The sequence below is a fragment of the Microtus oregoni genome, unplaced genomic scaffold (assembly GCF_018167655.1).
Source record: "Microtus oregoni isolate MIOR12 unplaced genomic scaffold, Mior012 000021F_ref0000039, whole genome shotgun sequence".
Classification (NCBI taxonomy): Eukaryota; Metazoa; Chordata; class Mammalia; order Rodentia; family Cricetidae; genus Microtus; species Microtus oregoni.
This window is the reverse complement of record NW_024543080.1, coordinates 22,852,428-22,873,925: the sequence shown is the minus strand read 5'-3', so window position 1 is coordinate 22,873,925 and position 21,498 is coordinate 22,852,428. Positions and strand designations below refer to the sequence as shown.

The window sequence follows — 21,498 nt, the reverse complement described above, 5'->3', positions numbered from 1 at the left end:
ATTATTGACTAATTTGGATTTAAGTCTTGTCTCATTAGCCTGAAAACAAGAAAAGCAAGCTGGATCTCTGCAGTGAAACTCTTAGGCAATAAAGTTAATAGCTGCTCAAGAACACCCAGAGTAAAGGGGAGGAGAGCGGATAGGAGTTCAGCGTTTAAGAGGCAGGGCACAAAAGCACCCCACACGCAAGCACGCTTCCGGTTCTTCCTTCTGAAACTTTCAGCAGGAAGTGTGCCCATTTCTCGAGGTATGGATACCTCGTGGCTAGGTTACTCCGCCTCACTCTTTCCCTAGAATCCCTCCTCTGCGAACTGGAGTTAACCGCACGATGTTCTGTAACTTACTGCTAAATACCATAAACCTCAGTGTGGGAACAGATCTTCTCAGTTTGAGCATAGCTGTTCCGTTAAAAGCTCATTTCATATCTATATGACTGGGCGTGGGGGTAACGAAGTTGAGTGGAGAGGGAGGTGTCTGCTGGTTGAAAACAAATAGGCGTGGAGAACAATGCGGGGCGGGGGGTAATAAGAGAACCGAAGCCCCAAGCCTTTTCAAAAATTTCCAAAATAAACTTTCGCATGCACTCAGCGCAGAAGTCCCGCAGACAGGGCCCTGTGGCAGACTCTAGCCCTCTGCCACAAAAGCCAGAGATGGAAGAATCCCTCCATGAGCAGGACCCACAGACACCAGCCTGCACTTCTTCGGCTCCCGGATAGCTAGAAGGGGGCCTCAGCACAGACTCTACTCCAGTAAACTCTGAGACTGGCTTCGGCAGCACCCACGCTGTGACCTCATCAACTTCTGGACAGCTCACCCGCACAACCCCTAGTCCACCCTAGAGACACGTAGGACACCGGAGGAACCTAGGCGGCTGTCGATGGGCGGAGAATGCGCCTCCACCACCAGACCAGGGGGCGCGGCTCGCTCCGCTGCCACACCCCGCCACTCTCATTGGCTGAGGCTGCCACGGGGGAGGAGACATCGCACACTCACGACAGACTCCGAAGCTCCGCCGTGGGTCCCAGGACACAGGTGTGTGAGAAACTACGCTGGCGCCGAGGAAGCCCGGTCCCCAGGCCATGGGGGGTCAGCTGAGGCTGCCGCCCGGAGAGCCCTGCCAAGAAGGTGAGCGTCAGCCCCGGTGGCGGGGGAGTGGGGATACCTGCACTTAGGTAGCTGGGAGCCCAGATGCGCGGTCTGAGATACAACCAGACCAGAGGAAATGTGCGGATTCTTCACGCGGTCTCCTCGTCATTCAGTGTCCCCGCCGTTCAGTCGGCTGTCCCACCAACCGGACAGTAAGTACTGAGCTGTGCCCACCACTCTCCAGGCTCCGTGGGAAAGCCCAGATGGGAGCAGGACTGACCCGACGCCCACTTGGTCTCCGGGCTGGCCCGTGTCATTTATGTAGTAATGAATGTGTGGCGGGGAAATTCGGGATGCTAAGGGCAAAATCCCAGTTGGATCGAGGAGAAAGTTTCCTCTGACTCAGCCTCAATTCCAGAGTCCGTGATCCACGCCACCTGCTGGGCAGAGGGCGTGCGGGGGAACCCGCGGGCCTCCCACGCTCCGCCCTTGGTGGCTGCGCCTGGGTCCCACTGAGACGTCGCTCAGAACAGCCGGGCGGGCGCTAGGCGTGGCTGCACTGCCTTCGGAATGAAACATCTCCCATGGAACTTATACTATGACTTGCCGAGCACTCCCTTGAGTAGGGAAACTCCTCAAACAGGGAACTGGGCGTGCCCTTTTGTAAATTCTTCCAGCGGACCACGCTGGGATTTATGGCCCTCACCTTGCCCTGTAAAATCCCTGGGCCTTGCCCTCTGCCAGATGTTCAGGCCATCCACTGGCTTCCTGCGGTCTCAACACAAAATGCGAGAGTGAACTGGGATGGAAGCAGGGAAAGGGTGGAGCAGTCTTGGGAAGTGTGCCTTGCAAATGAAGTGATCATTTTTTACAGCGTCCGGGCAAAGGCCATTTCTAATCTACTTGCCAACGACTCAAAAAGAAAGAGGGCGGAGAGCTGTCTAGTAAAAACCGCACCTTTCAGAAGTTTGTGGCAACATCTTTCGTGTCGTTTCCTCTTGGCTTCTCTGCTATATAGCTTACTAGGGGAATAGAAAGAAAAAGAAGAGGAGAGAGAAGGGAGGAAGAGAGGGAGGACGGCATCAAAATACAGCTAGTAAGAAAGGGGAGGGACATGTAAAAGAAAATGTGCCACAATTCACAAACTCTCCTCAAATTGACATCGGTGGTCTCTAAGGCAGCTGTATCTAGACTTACGTCCTAGACAGCCATGTTGGAGTTAATCCCTTTCTAAATAATTCTGAAGCCACTAAGTCATTTCGGCTCTAATGCACCCTGCCCTTGTTTGTTCAGGGATCTGTCAGTTGATTGCACCTACTCATTTGGCCTCTAGATGTTTTTCCTGCTTTACTCGTGCATTTAGTAACACGAAATATTGGGGCTCTGTTTCAGCTCTGAGATTAATTGTGCAGGAAGTTGCTGGGGAAGTCGGGAGAGGTTCATCCATGTTTTCAGTAGGAGGCCGAGACTAAGCTTCAACCTGAGTCCTTTTTCTTTATCTCTAGAGTGGCAAGAAATCGTGTTGTTGGCAGTCACAGTAGGTGCTGGTGTAATACCACAGGAAACCTACAGGGCAGTGCCCGATGGGGACTTAGACAGAGTCTGCTTCTCGCTGATTCCTCTGAGGTGATGACCAAGAGTTCTGTGAGCCAAGCACTGGGCTAGGTCCTAGGAAAAACTGTCATCAGTCTGGCCCTGACTCTAGAAGGCTTAAGCAGTTTCCTACCCTAGTGACAGGTAGTTAACCAAGAAGCAAACGACCTGATAATGGCCCTACCATGGTGGCAAAATCTAAGAGATAAGGCCCTGACTGCTCGCACTTGGGGGTGGGGGTGGTTTGGTGTGGTGGTGGGGGGGGGGGGTTCTGCAGACTGGGTGGCTCAGATCCTTTAGAGAAAGTGTTTGTCTAGCTGAGACCAAATGGGGCTCCAGTCATGGAGTCTGAATATAAAGTAGTTCCACAAAGAAAAACTGACAGTAGCACTTTGGTTTCAAGTTTTTAAACCATGACTTAATACTTCAAAAGACCTTATAACCCCAAATTATCTCAAAAAGAAAGGTTTTTTTTTCCAGTACTGTTTGCAAGTGTTCTAACAGAACTCAGATGGAGTTGAACAGCCAGTGGGGTTTTATTAACAATGGACATGTGGCCCCATGAAAACAGAATGTAAAAACTATAGCCGTCACCTGGAACACCCCAACTGCAGAAGCATTCTCTGCCAGGGACTGTGGAGGTGACGTTATGATGGCCTAGAGGAAACACTTGGCAACCAAAAGGACATTTATAAATTCTCGTCTCAGATTAGTTCTTACCTGACTTGGGGTTGGAAACACAAACTTCAGACAGAGAGGGAACCAGGAGCTAGTGAGATGGCTCAGTGGTCAGGCCTACTGAGGGCTCTTTCAGAGGCCATGACTTTGACTGCATCATCTCCAGGGCAGCTCACACTCGTCTGCAACTCCAGTTCTAGGGGATCTAACCCCCTCTTCTGACCTCTGCGGCCACCATGCATGAATGTAGCATACAGACAGACATGCAAGCCAAACACATATCCTTGAGATAAAAATAACTTTAAAAATTTTAAGAATTGGCAATTGAGGAATTATGACTCTTTGAGAACTGGCCATGCCTTCCTCATCTATTCCCATATTGATGTATAACTGTGTGATCATGAAATATCGAGACATTCATAGAAAACGGATATTCGTTCGCTCTTGTACATAACTAAATTCCGTAGTTCTGTTCTCCATCTCACAGATACAGACACTGAACTGGAGAATTTAATACGGCTTCAGAGTGAGTGTTCAAACTAAGCATGGGATTATTTGGGTCTGTATTTCGCTTGAAAGTGCATGTAGTACATTGAGCGGTGCGACCTTCCTGGATTCACATTGCAGCCCTTATTCCAATGTGGCAGGATTAAGGAATGGGGCCTTTGGGAAATAATTGGTCATAAGGGCCGAGGCCTTCATGTAGGAGATTACAGTCTGAGTGACCCTCATTTAAATGTTTAGGATCAGAAGTATTTTGGATGTTTGCTATTGATGAAATATTTACGTAACCATAATGAGATATCTTGGCATGGGACCCAAGTCTGAGTAATACATTCACACACATTTCATATAAAAATTATACATGTTTTCTGAAGGTAATTTTATACAATATTTTTAAATAAGTTTTTAGATAAAACTGAGTTTCCTGGTGTGGAATTTTCCACTAATGTCCTATTTATTAGTGCTCTAAAGCTTGGTGTTTTGTAGTGTCTGGGATTTGGGGCCTGAAATCTCCCCCTATAGGGAAGAGCAGGCTGTCACCAAGGGCACAACCACAAGGCAGGCTGACTTCAGACTCCCAGCCTCCAGAGATGTGGGAATTAACTGCTGTTTAGAGATCAACATAGGTGCTGCTTGGTTATTCCAGCTGGAACGAACACACAGCGCCCTACCCATTCCACGGCCCCTGAGACCTGGTGTGATTTTAGAATTTCAATACGTCACTCTTTCAAAAAAAAATAATACATGTGACAGGCGTTTCTCAAAATCCATCATATAATCAGATCTTATTAAGACAATTTGATTTTTTGTATAAAGTATAACTGCTTATCAAATGCTCGGAAAGAAATTTTCTCTGTATCTTAAGAAGAAAACTAAGACAAAGGTTTTTCTAAGTCATGAAGATTTCGTAAGTGCCAAAATTAAGCACTACTTAAAAACAAAATAAAACTCTCCACTAAAAGTTGTTCAGAAAACAATGATGTACGTTATTGAGCCTAACATTTAGTATGAACTATAAATGATTGCTTTTAAAATGCTCCATATGTGTGCAAGATTACTGGGATGCCCTGAGCTCCTTTCCTGCTTTTCATTGCAAATTGTGTGCTCATTTATACATTCTTGGTGTTTTTGAGGCAGGGTCTCACTACACAGTTTTTGGCTGGCTTGGAACTCACGATGTGGATCAGGCTGGCCTTGAATTTAGAGATTCACCTGCCTCTGCCCCTGAGCCCTGCGATTAAAGGCATGCACTACCACACCTGGGTCGTCCCCCACCCCCACCCCTGTGGTCCCGTGGCCTCCGAGAGGATTCAACCCCTAGCAGTTGGGTGACCTTTCTTACTGGTGGTAGAGTGTGGGAAAGCAGCTGCTCACTATGGAAACCTCCGGGCTGGCCGTCCTGTGACACTGCCCTTCCGCAGGCCACTCGGAGAAGACCTGATGTGAAGATAGAGGTTTTACACCTGTGGCAGCTTCTCACCTCCGTTTTGAAGCATTTCGTGTTGCTGCATCTGCCGCTTTGTTTATCGTCACAATTTCTTTGCTTTTGAAGTGCTTGGGGGTTAAACCTCAGGCCTCCCTGTGCCAGACAAGCGTGTGCTTCTGAGCTGCTCCCTCGTCTCTCAGTTGTTTTGTGAATAGGAATAATGGGCATCTTACTCAGCTGCGTGAGAATTCACATGAACATCTGTCTGCTTCACAGCGATGTCCAGATCTGTGCAGTTCTTCCTCATTTTGCTCCACATTTGTTCTAATTTATTTCTAACCCCCATCTGTCCCAAATTAGTCTAAATGGTTTCTCCTTCCTGTTCTGCCTTCCCCATTTATTCTGGTTTGCTTGCGCTTTCGTTAAAATCGTCAGTTCTGTGGGAGTGACAGCCGGTTGGCCTGTCCCATTGACCTACCTCACCAGTACACAGTGGAACTGGCTACCCGTGAACAAATACATAGCTAGCCCGGCGTCTTGGGTGGTGTGGGCTCAACAGCTGCTTGGTTGAGCAAATCCATAACTGTGTGGATATGCAACTGTTATAACAACGTAGGCTACGAGGAGAAGGGTGGTTGGTTGGGGCCGTTAACTAGGGGGCTTTGCTGAGAGGGAATTGAAAGTTTCTTTGATTGGCACCGCAGAGAATGGCTGTCTAAGGACATGTGTTGTGTGTGTGTGTGTGGGGGGGGCGTGTACTGAGCTAGCGTTCTGACATTGAGCTATGCCCACAAACCTAGGAAGAGGCATTTCAGTGCCAAGAAGCAGCTGGCTATGTGTGCCAGTGCTCTGTAATGGGCTGAATAAGTAGCCTCTATGAAAGCTGTAAGGTGAGGAGGAACTAGCCTAAGACAACTCCAGAGGGTCAACTGAGGAAGCCAGGCGCAAGTCTGTAGACTACAGGGCAGGGGCACTTGCACTTTCTGAACGAAAATGAGAGTCCGTGCAGAGTTCTGGAAAGAAGACAGAAGATCGACAGGGTGCGGCCTTCTTTGTCACCAGCTCAGTTCACCCGATCTTGCCCCAACTGCCCTGAGACCACATCTTGTTGCATCTCCCCATTGTCACCCAGCTGACGACACAGTCTCCTTACCCCCAGACACCCTTCTGTCTCCAGTGTTGGCTTTTACAGCCAGCAGAGACGTCTCCTGCCTCATCCTGTTTCCAGAATACACACATGTATGCGCCTTCCCTGCTTTCCTTGGCATTTAAGCATATTGCACAGTTCCTTTCTCTATCCTTCCCTGTTAGGAAAGAAGAGTGATGGAGGAAGGTCATTGGTTAAAAAAAAATAAAGAAACTGCTTGGCTGGCCCTCATAGGTTAGAACACAGGTGGGTGGAGAAAACAGAACAGAATGCTGGGAGGAAGAGGAAGTGAGCTCAGACTCGACAGCTCTCCTCTCGGGAGCAGACGCCTCAGAAGAGACGCCATGCCTTGCTCCCGGGCAGACACAGGCAATGAAGCTCCGACCCAGGATGGACATAGGCTAGAATCTTCCCGGTAAGACCTGTGCTCACAGATTATTAGAGATGGGTTGATCCGGATATCAGAATTAGCCAGTAAGGGCTAGAGCTAAAGGGCCAAGCAGTGTTTAAAAGAATACAGTGTCCTTGTAATTATTTCCGGTAAAGCTAGCCTTGCGGGCAGCGGGGTGCTGGGGACGCAGCCCCGCTGCTCCTATTACTACACAAGAGAGTGAGAATTTTGTTACATTCACAGCTATACCCCAGCTTCTAAAAGATTCGGGGCAGCTGAAAGTCCATGAATATTTGGATGGACGTATAACTTGTGCTGTTTGAGGAGCGGGTGAGAGGGGGCAGCGGTGCCGTACAGGGTCAGAGGCCAGCAAGCTCCAGAGCACATGAGGTTCTAAAGTTGAGGGTTGGGAGCAATTGAGGCAATCGGGATGGAAACCGACGCTACAGTCCGTGAGATCGAGGAAGGGAGGTGTAACCTGGCCGACAGTGGCTCAAGTCTGCAGAGTGAATGTGGTGGGCAGAAAGACTTCCTTCAGATTTTCTACACCAAAGAGACGGGTCGCTGTACTCTTTTCCTGCCGATATGTCTATGAGGGTGGGCTAGACTGGGTTCCTGCTTCAGGCCGCGTATTTGCCTGCGACTGGTTCTCAGGTCTTTCTGTGTTTTCTTCCTGAGTGGGATTCAGGCTGAAAGGCCAGCGGCAGCTTTGAGAATTCCAGATGTGCAAGAGTCAACTCAGGCTAAGGATGTTGCCCATTTGGTGGAGTATTTACCAAGTATACACACAACCCTGGGCTCGATCTCAAACTCCACATGAACTAGTGTGAAGGTGCATGCCTGTAATCCCACCATTTGGGTATAGGAGAAGCTGAAGTCCAAGGTCACTCTTGCTAACGAAGCTAGTTCAAAGCCCTCCTGGACTGTAGGAGACCTCTGAGGGAGGAAGAGATAGTGAGAGATTTTACGAGCAAGCTGAAGCTTGGATTCCTATCACCTCTGGTGATCTTTCAGTATCAGTGCAGAAATAATCAACCGAGAGAATCAGTTTATAAAGAGGAATAATACATTTGGGCTCATAATTTTGGAAGTTCCAGTCTGGTACATTTTATCGCATTGCTTTGGAAATGTAGTAAGGCAGCCTGTCACAGTGGAGCCTGTAGCCGGCCTAAACTGCCCACCTCATCATGGGGAGGGGAGAAAAACCTGGAAGGCGTGCCATAATAGGGCACACCTCCAATGATTCAAAGACCCCCTGCCCACTAGAGCCCACCTCTTGGCAGTGCCACTATCTCCCAATAGTACTGCCCTGGGCACGAGGCTTTTCCTGAACATTTAACATCCAGACTACACCAGGGGAAGAGCCATCTGCCAACAATGGGAAGGCTGATAATCCACATAAAAGACTAGACGGTGAGACAATGCTTTCTGCAACCTGGGAATGCATTGCTTTGATTCTCAAGTTGAAATGTAGCTCTCCCCAACCACATACTAGACATCAGATAGCCTGCCATAAACTGGACAGTTAAACGATTCTCTATAGGCATATAAGGTTTTGAGAGATGAAAGCATTTGATCTTTGTGTGCACATTAAGATTTACAGGCTTTACTAATCTGTTATGTTTATAATTTTCTGAAATAAAAAGGTTGACTCAGGTTGCTTAGCTGTGCCCTCTGCAGTTATACATCTTTGGTACTATAGCAAGGAACTCACCATTTTAAGGAGAGAAATGTTTAAAGAGAGTCCAGGGTAGATGCTACCTATAAGGAGTAATATTTTATTTCTTAAGTTGTGTGGTTGATTCATTGACATAGTTTGAGCATTATTAATTTTTTTTTACAAATGACACATCTCTCCTATTTTTCACTTCATATTTTAAGAAGTAACATCAAAGAAGTTGAGCGATTGAGCAAGCTGTCTGGTGTCACTTTCAAAGTGACTGACAGTGTCTATTACAATTTTTAAATGACTATTATAGACTTTCAGTGTTGAGTAAAGTCTAGATTCAACTCCTTGAATAATGACTTGGCTTCCTGGGATCTCGAGACGCCTACTCTGATTAGAGCTAGCTTTGAAACTTCTCAAGTCCCCCCAGGGTCTGTACCCACACATTCCGTCCCGTGCGCTGGGTACTGCCACACCCTCATTCTCACTCCTCCGTCAGCCACAGCCTCTGTGGGCTTTCCCTCCCTGAACACACTCCCAAAGCATGAGTGAATGACTGAAGTTCTAAGGTCAGTAACCAGGCAAGACTTTTATTATTCCTCCTGCCACAAAACCCCCCCAGCCTTCGCGTCTGCCCCTTACACAGAGAAGTTGGAAAATACAACCAAGATTATTTCATTCCCTTGGCGCTGCTGTCCCCACACCCCCTAAAGAGGAGGAAATGTTTTTGCTCCATCAGCTGCTGAGAAGGCATATTGTTTTTCTGGAATGAGGTCCGCCCACCCTATTTCGAAGATGAAGTTCTGGAATGGTTATGTTAGCTGCCTGTGAAGGACAGGAATGCACTGGGAAGTTAAGTTCAATGTTTTCTCAGGAATGAATGGAATCAGAATTGTAAGGAGCAAAATCACTCCTGGGCTCTCTTTTTATTTGTTTGTTGTTGGTTGTTACTTTGGTTGACTGTTTTTGTTTGGTTTTCTTCTTTGTTTTTTATTTGTTTTTGTTTGTTGTCTCCTCCTGTATTCCAGGCTGGCCTCAATTGTGAGCTGAACTGCCAAGGGCCTGAATTTCACGAGAGTGCCACCACACGGGCTCACGTCTTGGGTTATGAGATGCCCACTGGAAGAACGCGGAGTCCTGGCTACTGGAAACATTTGCAGTTGTTCTTTTTGAGCAATGTTCTAGAACATTTCTCAGTGTAATTTTTTCTAGAAATTCCTTAAATAATGTAATTTTCCTTAAAATGTTTAAAAGTTTTGATTCAGAACCTGTTTGAGTGAAAAACTATTAGAAGTTTCTTATACTGTATAAAATATTTGTGTTTCATATTTTAGGGTTTAGCCTAAAAATTCCAATGCATAGTGGGTCTGGTCCAGTGGGTTTGCATTCTTACTTTGGTCTTATTCTTTATAAAGCATACTGATGTTTAATTCATTTTTCCCACAATATTCTGTTTATTCAGGAGCAAGTCAATTAGTTAAACTGAAAAATGATTTTCTTTGGGCAAAGTGGCATGCAAAATTAAAGTTTAATGTATTTTCTGGAATGTACAGTTCCTAGCCCACAAATGGGTCAGCTAAATTTCCTATAATAGGGTAGTTTATAAGCCAGTGGCATTGCCATAACCTTCTCCACACCCCTGTACACAAGCCCTTCTTTCTGAGAGCCAGCCTGATCATGAGAAGGTGTGCAGTGGATGGGCTGGGCTGGGCTGTGGTGAACTGTGGCGCATAAGCCACGTCCACGTAAGCACTCACATTTTCAAGAGGCTGCTTCCTTACTGGAGCCAAGACCCACGTGCTCCCAGTTGACAGAGGATCCTGGACTTCCGTGGGAAATCTCTCATTTTTAAATCATTTTAAGAATGTGTGCAAGCTAAATTGAAAGTGTGTATAGGGCAGTGATGGTGTATTACCTTTAATCCCAGCACTAGGCAGGCAGAAGCAGGCAGATCTCTGGGGTGGAGGCCAGCCTGGTCTAGAGATTGAGTTCCAGGACAGCCAGGACTAAACAGAGAAACCTTGTCTCAAAAGAAAAAAGAAAGAAAGAGAAGGAGGAGGAGAAGAAAGGAAGGAAGGAAGGAAGGAAGAAAGAAAGAAAGAAAGAAAGAAAGAAAGAAAGAAAGAAAAAGTCTTTGACCTGTGGACCACCTCTTCGGGAGTTCCCTGCTCCCACTGGATTCTCTTTCGTGGAAAGGAATAGACTTCACCCAGCTCCCTTGCATTTTTAACCTCTCCTCCTCTCTCTTACCAGGTTACATGCTGTCTCTGGTCTGTCCCAACTCTGCCCAGGCTTTCTGTGAGATCACAAATGTGTCACAGCTGCTGCCTTATCCTGTCCTCTACACGGACCTGAACTCCACTCTAACCAACGTCAGCATTTCAGCAAACGTAGAAAACAAATACAGTCTGTACGCCGGCTTGGCACTGGCCATCAGCTCTAGCATTTTTATCGGCTCAAGTTTCATACTCAAGAAGAAGGGTCTCTTGCAACTGGCCAACAAGGGCATTACTAGAGCAGGTAAGAAACGTGTTCAACAGGCAAAGTCTTCACTCGAGAGAATAGAGCACGTTCCCTTCTACCCCAGGAGCTTTTCCCTTTTCCTAAAACTCTCTTCCCGCTGCCCTTCGTCTAGCTGATGGCTCTGAATTCTGCCATAGTCCATCTCCCTAGACTGGCCTCCTTCACCAGCCTCCCTCAATGTCTATCATTGAACCACACAGTTCCCTTCATTGCCTCTAAGATATTGGATGTATTGTTTATTTCAGTCATCGGATTTACTTGTTTATTGATAGTAGACTCATAAACCATGCACTCAACAGTGTTTAGCACCCACCAAATATTTGTGGAATCAATGAATAGTGATACAACTATACTACTATTTATTTATAGCAATATTTCAGATGCCAAGTAGCCTGTCTGATCACATTAGCCACACATTCATATTCATGTTTATGAACTATAATAGCACAAGAAACTTAAATATTTTTCCTGGGTCAATATGGAAAAGCAAACGACTCTAAGTTATGTAAACAAGTTTCTGAAAGGGTAGTGAGAGAGGAGTTTTGCTCCATCAAAAAAAAAATACCATATTTTGGTCTTAAAACAATTTGGTGCTAGAATTAAACCAAATAGTAAGGGATTGTTGAAGATGCCTGAGTAGAGCAGATTACGTGTAGCCGCTAATACATACGTTTTAAAAGTAGTATTTCAGACCCATGAATAAAAATTAATTATTCAACTAAAAATATTGAGACAACATTGGAAAAAGTAGAGGGGAAAAATGTGAGAGTTTGCCATTCTGCAAAATACACTCCAGGTTCTATGAACCTGAAATAATTTTTAACTCCCAAAAAAGTCTTAAGCCTGAATCTATTCTATATAAAGGAAGACTATATTCTACCTTTTTTAAATTTTTTTCAAGACAGGGTTTCTTTGTGTAATAGTCCTGGCTATCCTGGAACTTGGTTGGTAGACCAGGTTGGCCTCAAACTCCGAGATCCGCCTGCCTCTGCCTCCCAAATGCTGGAATTAAAGGTGTGCACCACCACTGCCTGGCAGAACACTAGTCTATGTAATTTGAGAGCTTCTCTGAATGGGTGGATAAAATAGGTCACACACAGACATCCTATTTGGAAATAACTTACTTGAAACTAAACAATCAGATGATGTAGGAGGCTATGAACATATGACACAGTGCTATAAAATTCCTAATAAAGAACAATTGCAGACAATAAGAAAATGCATCCCCTAATGTCTTAGTTAGGTTTTTATTGCTGTGAAGAGACACCATGTCCATGACAACTCTTATAAAGAAAGCATTTAATTGGGGTGGCTGGCTTACAGTTTCAGAGGTTCATTACCATCGTGATGGGGAACGCGGCAGCAAGCAGACGTGGTGCTGAAGCTGAGAGTGCTTACCTCTTACAGGCAAAGGAAGTCAGTGGGCGGTCACACTGAAGGAAGCCTGAACGAAAGAGACCTCAAAGCCCACCCCACAGTGACACACTTCCTCCAGGAAGGCCACACTCATTTCAACAAGCCACACTCTAACAGTGCCTCTCCCTTTGGGGGCTATTTTCTTTCAAACCACCACACCTGACAAAATAGGTCAGTCATTCAAGTAAAGAGCACAGAGAAGAGATGCAGACCTCCAGTGTGATGAGGTGCTTCCTGTCTAGTCATTAGTAAATTCGATGAGGAGAAAATACTAAAGAAGTAGGAATGATTTTGCAAGATCATCTTTATTGCTTATGGATCCTCTTAGTTTAACTATAACAAATCGTCGAGGCCAAAGTCAGAAAGTGTTAGAGCTGAGAAAATTCCCCTTTCTCTAGCTAACATGTTAGCAGTGACTCAGGTCAGCCTTTGTGGTCATGGTGAGGTGAGTCCAGGCGGCTTCAGAAAAACCCTTGGGCCTTCCATGTCTCCAGGTGAAGGAGGAGCAGAGCCCACCACGCCAATGCTTGTTGTTCTTTAGCCGACTCGTCCACAATCTCAAAAGCTCCTGTATCCAGTATCTTCTTCCCTCTAGGACCAGTGTCTCTTGCGAGTTATGGTTTGGTTTTAATGTTAACCATGGCTGAAACAAAGAATTCAGAATTTATAGCACCCATGCCTATATTGCCGTCTGACATCGTTATTGAACCTAGTGATTAAGTAAAATTCCCCACAAGTCAAAGGAACTTTCTAGGGAGTCAAAGGTAACAGAAAACCCGAAAAGGCCCCAGGAAGGACTGAGTAGGTGTCCTCGGAGTGGACAGCTGCTGAGGTGACCGGGAGCTTTGCCGTCTGCAGGGTCCCCAACACCTCTCCTAGGAGTCAGTTCTGCCCTTATCTCCTGAGGTGACGACCTGATTTTTGTTTTCTGGTTTTTTTTCCCCCAGGGCAAGGTGGACATTCTTACCTCAAGGAATGGGTGTGGTGGGCAGGACTGCTGTCCAGTAAGTATGAAAGCCGGGAGTTCTCAGACTCAGTTACCCTTCCTTCCTGAGGAGGGTGGAACTTTCTGGAAGTGACTGGTGACGTCACACATCGCCTTCTATTTAACTGTGTGTTGTATAGGTTGTTTTCACAACTCCTGCTCTAGCTAAGGAATGCTAAGGAAGAAATTACTGTTTCCAGTATTATATTTACTTTATTTTTTAAAACAATTTTTTATTTTACCTACCAATCCCAGTCCCCACTTCTTCCCCTCCTCTCGCTTCCCCCACCGTCCCCCCACCTACTCCTCAAAGAGGGTGAGGCCTCCCAAGGGGAGTCCCAATATTATAGTTTATCACAGACTTCCCCTATTTCCTATGAGAATTGAGAAATATCTTCCCTCCTGTATCTTCTGAGTTCTTTTTTGTAATATTTATTTATATCTTAAGTGTATGAGTGTTTTGCCTGCGTGGTGTGTGCACCTTGTCAAGGCCAACCATCAGATCTGGAGAACTGGGGTTACAGGTAACTGTGAGCATCCACATGGGTGCAGGAATTGAACCCGGGTCCTCTGGAAGAGCAGCCAGTACTCTTAACCTCTGAGCCATCTCTCCAGCTCTTTTTCTGAGTTCTTAACTCAACTTGGTGGCTTATTTATTAATTTATTTTTTCATTGAAAAGTGTCCCTATTTCCCATGGCTAAGTAACTTATTTCAACATTTAAGAAACCCTTTCTAAGAAAGAACTTGGGGGCTGGAGTAAAGATCACTGATGCTCTTGCTGAGGACCCAGGTCTGAGTCCCAGCACCCATGTGTCAGGCCACAACCATAACTCCAGTTCCAGGGATCTGACAACTGACCCGCACAGGCCCCAGGTGGACAGACATACATCTGAGCAAACCCCTCATACACACAAAATAAAGAAAGCATTTTTTAATTTTTCAAAAGAAATAGCTTGAGTACCTTTTGACTAACAAGGATGAAAGCTAAAAAGAGATGATAAAAACATTTAAATTTTGTAGCGTTCTTTCCATTTTTCAGGAGTGTTCATATCTGTTTGCTGAATAAAAGTTGACTGCTCTGCCCTGGGAAGGTTCCAGTTGGTCTTATCTAAGTGATCCTCTAACTCTCTGTGTGTGTTTTACATGTATCTCCTTACCCTTCCCTCCCATTTTCAAACAAAAACATAGGGACTGGAGATATGCCTCACTGGTCAAGATCACTTGATACCCATGCAGAGGACCTGGGTTCAATTCCCAGCACTGTGGTGGCTCAGAGCCATCTTCAATTTCAGTTCAGGGGTTCTGACCATCTCTTCTAACCTCCATAGGCACCAGGCACCCACAAAATGTACATATATACATGCCTGCCAACACTCACAGGCATGAAACGAAAGTAAATCTTAAAATGAAAATCTAAGGAGAAAATCATATGGCTGCATTTATAATATCATGTATACCAAATAAAAAGCTGGTGATAGCATGGATGAGATCATGCATTAGAGGGGCTGTCTCGCTATCAGTAGATGAGATTAAGCTTTGCTGGAAGGACATCTATAAAATAGGAACTATAAACAACATAAGGGCTTCAAAGGAAGCCGAATAGTCTGAAAAGTCCTTGGCTTTTTTAATGAGAGTGGTCTCCTAACTGCTCTGTAAATTTAGAGTACCAGGCTTTTTGTTTGGGGCCACCAACCAGCTCCCAAATCATGACATATTGAGACTTAATAGTTTTGAATGCTCGGCCTAGCTTAGGCTCGTTCCTGGCTAGCTCTTTTAACGTAACCTGCTTCTCTTTATCTGCCTCTTGCCTCAGGGATTTTTACTTTTCTTTATTCTATATGTCTTTCTTTCCTTTTTACTCTATGGCTGGCTGAGTGGCTGGTCCCTGGTGACTCCTCTCTCTCCTTCTCTTTTCTCCTCTTCTCCTGATCCTCTTTTTTTTTTCCAGTCCAGATATCTCCTCCCATTTATTCTCACTGCCTGCCCACCTCACCTATCTCTCTCTGCCTAGCTATTGGTCGTTCTGATCTTTTTTAGACCGATCAGGTACCTTTGGCAGGCAAGGTGAAACAGATGAAACACATCTTTACATAATTAAACACACACCCTTGCACCATTAAACACATGCAGCATAAACAAATGGAACACACCCTTCCACAGTTTAATATTCCACAGCATAAACAAATGTAACACATCTAAAGATGTGTAAACATAGTTAAAGTAATCGCTGCGACAATTTAGAGTCTTTTTAATGATGTTCTAATGCTGGGTATTCCTGTAGGTTGGGTGTGGTAGCAAAGCAGACAGAGAAAAGAGTATACACTGCTATTTTCTCTCTCCGTATGTGTTTGCTTGGCACAGTTGGACAGCGTGGAATACTGCAATTTCTGGGAAAGTGTCCCACTGCGGTCTCTGAGAATAAACTGGCTTGCACACAAAAGCCAGCTCTTGGGGGAATTCCCCTCACTCAGGAAGTTCTTTGCACTACCTGGTGCGGATCTCTAGTTTCTCAGATGACATTACATTCCAACATTCATCCTTAGGACTTCCAAACAGCTACTTGGATCTTCTTGAGTTTCTGAGACATAATCACTTGCTTATAGGCCATCTCCAATTCAGAGATTCCTGCCATGGGCCTGTGGTGGGGGTTCCTGGGTATCTGCCACCTAGACACCAGATCCCTATAGGTCCTTATCATTTTATAGGGTGTCTGATGTTACTGCTGTGGCTAAATTGCAAATTTGCTCCTTCTCAACTTACTCCAAAGCTCCCTCTATTGACTCCATTCGACTGACCAAATACACTGTCAGCATACAAGGAGCTGGTCTCAATTGGAAATTGTGTAAAATGTGCATCCCTCCCTCAGCGTTGTTACGTTGTTGTCTCCTGGCAATTACAGTAGCTCTCCATCCCATAATAGTGGCCTTTCCCACAGGCTGCAAGTTTAAACCTTTGCTTTCAGGTATGGCTTTGCATCTTTGAGACCAAAGTCTGCTGCTATCGTGAATCGTTTGCTTTTCTCTTCTGATGAAGATGTTATGTTATCCCATCCACTCATACTTGTGCTTGCTTTCCAGTGGGAGCTGGAGAGGCAGCGAACTTTGCGGCTTATGCCTTTGCACCTGCCACCTTGATCACGCCCTTGGGGGCTCTGAGTGTTCTCGTGAGGTAGGTGAACAACAGAGAGCTTGGCTTCTGTGGCTAGTTCGCTGTCAGCAGGGCACTAAACCACAAGAAGCATTCTGCTAAGAAATCCCAGCACACACACACACACACACACACACACACAATGCCACCTGAGCTCTTAAAGCACAGACAGCCTCAAATAATGTCTGGGACTCCTGAGAGTGTAGAGACAAGCCATTTATAATAAAGGCATAAAAGATTATTTCTTGGGTTATTGCTTACATGCAAATGGCCTTGAGTTTGATCCCCAGGAAAGGAAAAAAAAAAACTAATCTTGCCTCTGAAAAAAATTTTTGAGAAATCTACAAAAAGACAGCAAGAGACATAAGAATTACACTGGCAAGTTGTTAACAAGCAAAATAAAAACAAAAAGAAAAGAGAGAGAGAAAAACCTGACAGGAGAGCTTGGCTTACTACTAACAAGGTGGTTATAAATTTGTGTGTGTGTGTGTGTGTGTGTGTGTGTGTGTGTGTGCGCGCGCGCGCGCGCTGACACAGTGAAGCCTAGCCAGAGGTTTTTGGTGTGGTTTATATCTCTAATCTGAGTAAACTATGAAACTCCTTTGACTTTTTCTTGTTGCCATAGTTACTAAGGACAGCGGTTATCAGAGGGCTTCAAAGGCATCCATCTGTCTAAGCTACACTTCAGCTCTCACTAAAACCCCATCCTTGCCTGCCAGGTACCTGTTCTGGATGCCGTGGCAGGATTTCCTGTCTTACAGTACGTGGGGGTCCTAGTTGGATTTTTGTTTCTGTGATAAACACCGTGTCACCAAAATGAGCTGGAGGAGGACAGGGTTAGTTCCTACCTAGTCTGTCACTGAGGGAGGCCAGGGCTGGAGCTCAGGGTAGGAGATGGAGCAGGAGCCATGCAGAGACAGTGCTTGCTGGCTGATTCCCTATGGCTCCATTAGCGTGTTCTCTCATACAACCCGGGAACACCTGTCCAGGGTTGCAACACTCCTAGTGGGTTGGGCCCTCCCACATCAATCATTAATCAAGAAATGCCCGCAGACCAGACTGATGGAGGCAACTCCATAATTGAGGCTCCCTCTGCCCAGGTGACTCTAGTTTGTGCCAAGTTAACAAAACCAACCAGCACACGGGGCCTGATTTTTCTGAGTTGCTCTGCTTTGAGCTTCCAACCGACTTGTTTGATGACCTGTGAACTCTTTGTGTGCCTTGACTTCCATTCTGTTGTCTTTGTCTCTTTGGAGTCTGTAAATTATCGGTATCTAGTAGAAAACTTCTGGCTAGGCCTATATACGTCTCCTTTGTGTCTCTATAGAATTGAGAGACTTAAAGAAGCCAACGTGTTAGCTGTCTGAAGACTCGAGTTTTCGCTGGGACTGCAGTCCCACAAGTGACCACGAGGGGACAACTCTGAGAAAGCACCTTATTCCTAAATGCTCACAGTCTAGGGTTCAAATGGCACCCTTTAGTGAGAATGGTAAGAAAGGAGGCTGATGGGCAGAAGCCTCAGAGAGCTGCTCGGTGTGGCAGCAGAGTGTCCTACTCTGATATCTATGGTAGTGCCAGCCTTGAGCACTTAGGAAGCAAACCATGGCAAGCGAGGCATTGAGAGCATTAGCTAGTCAGAAATATCCAGACAGGAGTGGACGTGAGAAAGTGTTTCACTGTTTGACGATCTGTATGGTTGTTCAGGTATGTGTTAGTTATGTATCAACTCTGAACAGAGTACCTGCTAGCTAGGTCTCTATCTTTCTATGCCCTCCGTGCGCATGTGCATGCGTGCATGTGTTTGTGTGTGAGTGCATGCGTGTGTGTGTGTGTGTGTGTGTGTGTGTGTGTGTGTGTGTGTGTAATGAGGCCCAAAGGACAGCCTCAAGGGTCATTCCTCAGGCACTGTGTACCTTTTTATCTTGAGACAAGGTCTCTAACTTATCTGGAGCTTGACAAATAGGTCAGCTGACCAGCAAGCCCCCAATCCTTTTGTCTCTACCTCCCCAGCACTGGGGTTTTAAAACTATGTACAACCACACTAGTTTTTTTGTTTGTGGTGTTTTGTTTTTGGTTTTGTTTTTCTTGATTTTCGAGACAGTTGTTTGTGTTTTTTACAAGAGTTTTAGTTGTGAAACTCAGGTACTGGTTCTTGTGCCGCAGACACTACTGAAGGACCCATCTCCTCAGCCTAGGGTGTGTATCTTTGAAACATCAGGGTACAGCTTGACCATCCATGATTCAAAACTCAAACCCAAGGTCATCCTACACTGGAAATATTCTAAGCCTGCGTAGGATGCCTGCGTGAAAAGTTCCTTACCTGACCTCATGTGACAGTCTGGAGTGGAAACATGAGCGTATCACATATATTGTGTAAAATTTCCCTCCGGTCAGTCTGTCAAGTCTTTATGACGTACAGATGAATCTTCTATTTAAGCTCAGGCTCCCTCGCTAAGAGCTCTCATCCATGCAAACAAGCCGCCTCCAAAACACCTGCCGTCGAAGCATTTCAGGAGCTAAGCATTGCAGATAAGGGTGTTCTCTGTTGCCAGAGAGCTATAAAATACTTTTCATTGCAGTTACTTTACAGGGGATGGTTGAAAGCTAATTAAACTCTAAGAGGCAATGGGGAGAAAACAGGAGCATTCCATGCCTATGGTATCTCCCAAACTGTAAAAGCAGTAGAATAGGGATCCTTAACCATCATTTCTGAGCTATCCATTTAAGGCCTTTCAGCGTCACAGAGCATATTCTAGTCAGCTCCGTGGGGTTCATTGAACACGAGCACTAGTGCAACCTCTAAACTGCGGTGGAATCAAACGGTAATTGAACGGTGGTGATTTTGTTTCTCTCTCTCTCAACAGCGCAATATTGTCTTCCTATTTTTTAAATGAGCACTTGAACATTCATGGAAAAATAGGCTGCATATTGAGCATATTGGGGTCAACTGTGATGGTTATCCATGCCCCCCAAGAGGAAGAAGTCACTTCTTTGCACGAGATGGAAATAAAACTGAAGGATCCAGGTCAGTGATTCAGCCTTAACAACAAAGCAAAACCAAACAAAAAGGAAGAAATAAATCCCACTGACGTCACTTTCTTTTTTCCTTCAAATGATGTCTGTATGTTTGCTTTTGACTTGGTTTGGTTTGGTTTGATTGCGATAGGCCCTCAATACACACACACACACGCACACACACACACACACACACACACACACACACATTCAAGGATAGTTTTGAATGTACAGTCCTCTTTGTCAGTCTCCTGAGTACTGACATTACCCATGCTTCACCATGTCCATCACCAAAGGAAACTTGTGTTGACACTGAAGATGCCCAACAAACCTGCCGCGGGTTGTAAGCCACAGTGAGATTTGTTCCTTATAACTTTTCCAAGAAGTTAACAATTAATTTGGTTTTTGTTGTTGTGTTTTTTTGTTGTTTTGTTTCTTGTTTTGGTTTTTTGAGACAGGGTTTCTCTGTAGCTTTGGAGCCTTCCTGGAGTTCGCTCTGTAGACCAGGCTGGCCTTGAACTCACAGAGATCCTCCTGCCTCTGCCTCCCAAGTGCTGGGAGTAAAGACATGAGCCACTGCCCGGCAACAAAGGATTCTTAATGAACCCAAATTCCTGCCCCTTCTTCCTTAAGTAAAAATATAAAATGCTACACCTGTCTAGTTTTGCAGTGATGCTGTGGAGATTCAGATGATATGTTTGTGGACTGCTCTATGAATCCACTAAGGAGCCAAATATCATTTATTTACTCTCACTTGTTCGAAATCCTGTGCTCTTAAATTGATGACAAGTGGTACCTCGGGAAGGTTTGGTCCTATTAGCATCTCCTGAGTCTGACTCTTTCTCCTCCTAACAGGGTTCGTGTCCTTTGCTCTGATCGTCTCTGTGATCTCCTTGGTGCTGATTGTGCTTGTGGCACCAAAGAAAGGACAGACAAATATCTTGGTCTACATTGCAATCTGCTCTTTGATCGGAGCCTTTTCAGTTTCTTCTGCCAAGGGCTTGGGCATCGCCGCCAAGGAGCTTTTAGAGTGGAAGCCTGTTTACAAGAATCCCCTAGTCTTCATCCTGTTGGCTGTGCTTATCCTCTCAGTGGCGACACAGATCAACTATCTCAACAAAGCCCTGGACACTTTTAACACATCTCTGGTGACTCCCATTTATTACGTGTTCTTCACATCCATGGTGGTGACGTGTTCTGCCATCTTGTTCCAGGAGTGGTATGGCATGAAAGCCAGAGATGTCATTGGGACCCTGAGTGGATTCTTCACCATCATCAATGGCATCTTCCTTCTACATGCTTTTAAAAACACAGACATCACCTGGAGTGAGCTCACATCCACTGCTAAGATGGAAGTCCTTTCTCCAAATGGCCGTCAGAACAGCTATGTTTTATTAGAGAATGCAGACTGTGCAGCCTCAGGCTATGATGATGACGTCACCCTGTTTAGCAGGACTGATGACCGAAATCTCCATAAACTTTGAACTTTGACCAAGAAACCTGGAGAGAAACAATACTTACCTTTGGAAGGTCTGTTTGTATGTTTGCATATTTAACACTGTACAAACACTCTAGATGGGAGGACAAGGAAAAAGAAAGACTTTGTTCTCACCATCAAATTGGAAAATCAAGTTTCATCTTCTTCTAGAAGATTCATGTCTATTATGTTTTTGCAACCACTAAACAGTCCCTGCCCACAAACGTAGTCAAAGACTTATATTTTTCTCTGAATAATTCCCACTTTCACCTTAGTAAGGAAATTATGAACAGTTTCTGAATTTTTTTTTTTTTTTTTTGGTTTTTCGAGACAGGGTTTCTCTGTAGCTTTGGTGCCTGTCTCGGAACTAGCTCTTGTAGACCAGGCTGGCCTCGAACTCCCAGAGATTCGCCTGCCTCTGCCTCCCAAGTGCTGGGATTAAA

The 21,498-nt window shown here is 45.3% G+C and overlaps 1 protein-coding gene across 2 annotated transcripts; it reads left to right on the top strand.

Annotated features, from left to right (window-relative positions):
- The first annotated feature begins 992 nt into the window (after positions 1–992).
- Positions 993–21,354, top strand: Nipal1 (NIPA like domain containing 1). Of its 2 annotated transcripts, XM_041671602.1 has the most exons (7): positions 1,050–1,125; positions 9,520–9,719; positions 10,745–11,011; positions 13,378–13,434; positions 16,494–16,584; positions 19,428–19,588; positions 20,434–21,354. In XM_041671602.1, the coding sequence occupies exons 3-7, from the start codon at positions 10,750–10,752 to the stop codon at positions 21,060–21,062; spliced, it is 1,200 nt and encodes a 399-aa protein (XP_041527536.1). In that variant the 5' UTR covers positions 1,050–1,125; positions 9,520–9,719; positions 10,745–10,749; the 3' UTR covers positions 21,063–21,354. The 2 variants fall into 2 exon arrangements, with proteins under 2 accessions (XP_041527535.1, XP_041527536.1); XM_041671601.1 differs by lacking the exon at positions 9,520–9,719 and having other exon boundaries at positions 993–1,125.
- The last annotated feature ends 144 nt before the right edge of the window (positions 21,355–21,498 follow it).

Bases quoted from the DNA above. Each gene is read 5' to 3' on its own strand.
- Nipal1 (XM_041671601.1), top strand. From the start codon at position 1,080: ATGGGGGGTCAGCTGAGGCTGCCGCCCGGAGAGCCCTGCCAAGAAG. The intron at 1,126-10,744 runs GTGAGCGTCAGC...CTCTCTTACCAG, and splicing joins CGGAGAGCCCTGCCAAGAAG to GTTACATGCTGTCTCTGGTC. The intron at 19,589-20,433 runs GTCAGTGATTCA...TCCTCCTAACAG, and splicing joins AATAAAACTGAAGGATCCAG to GGTTCGTGTCCTTTGCTCTG.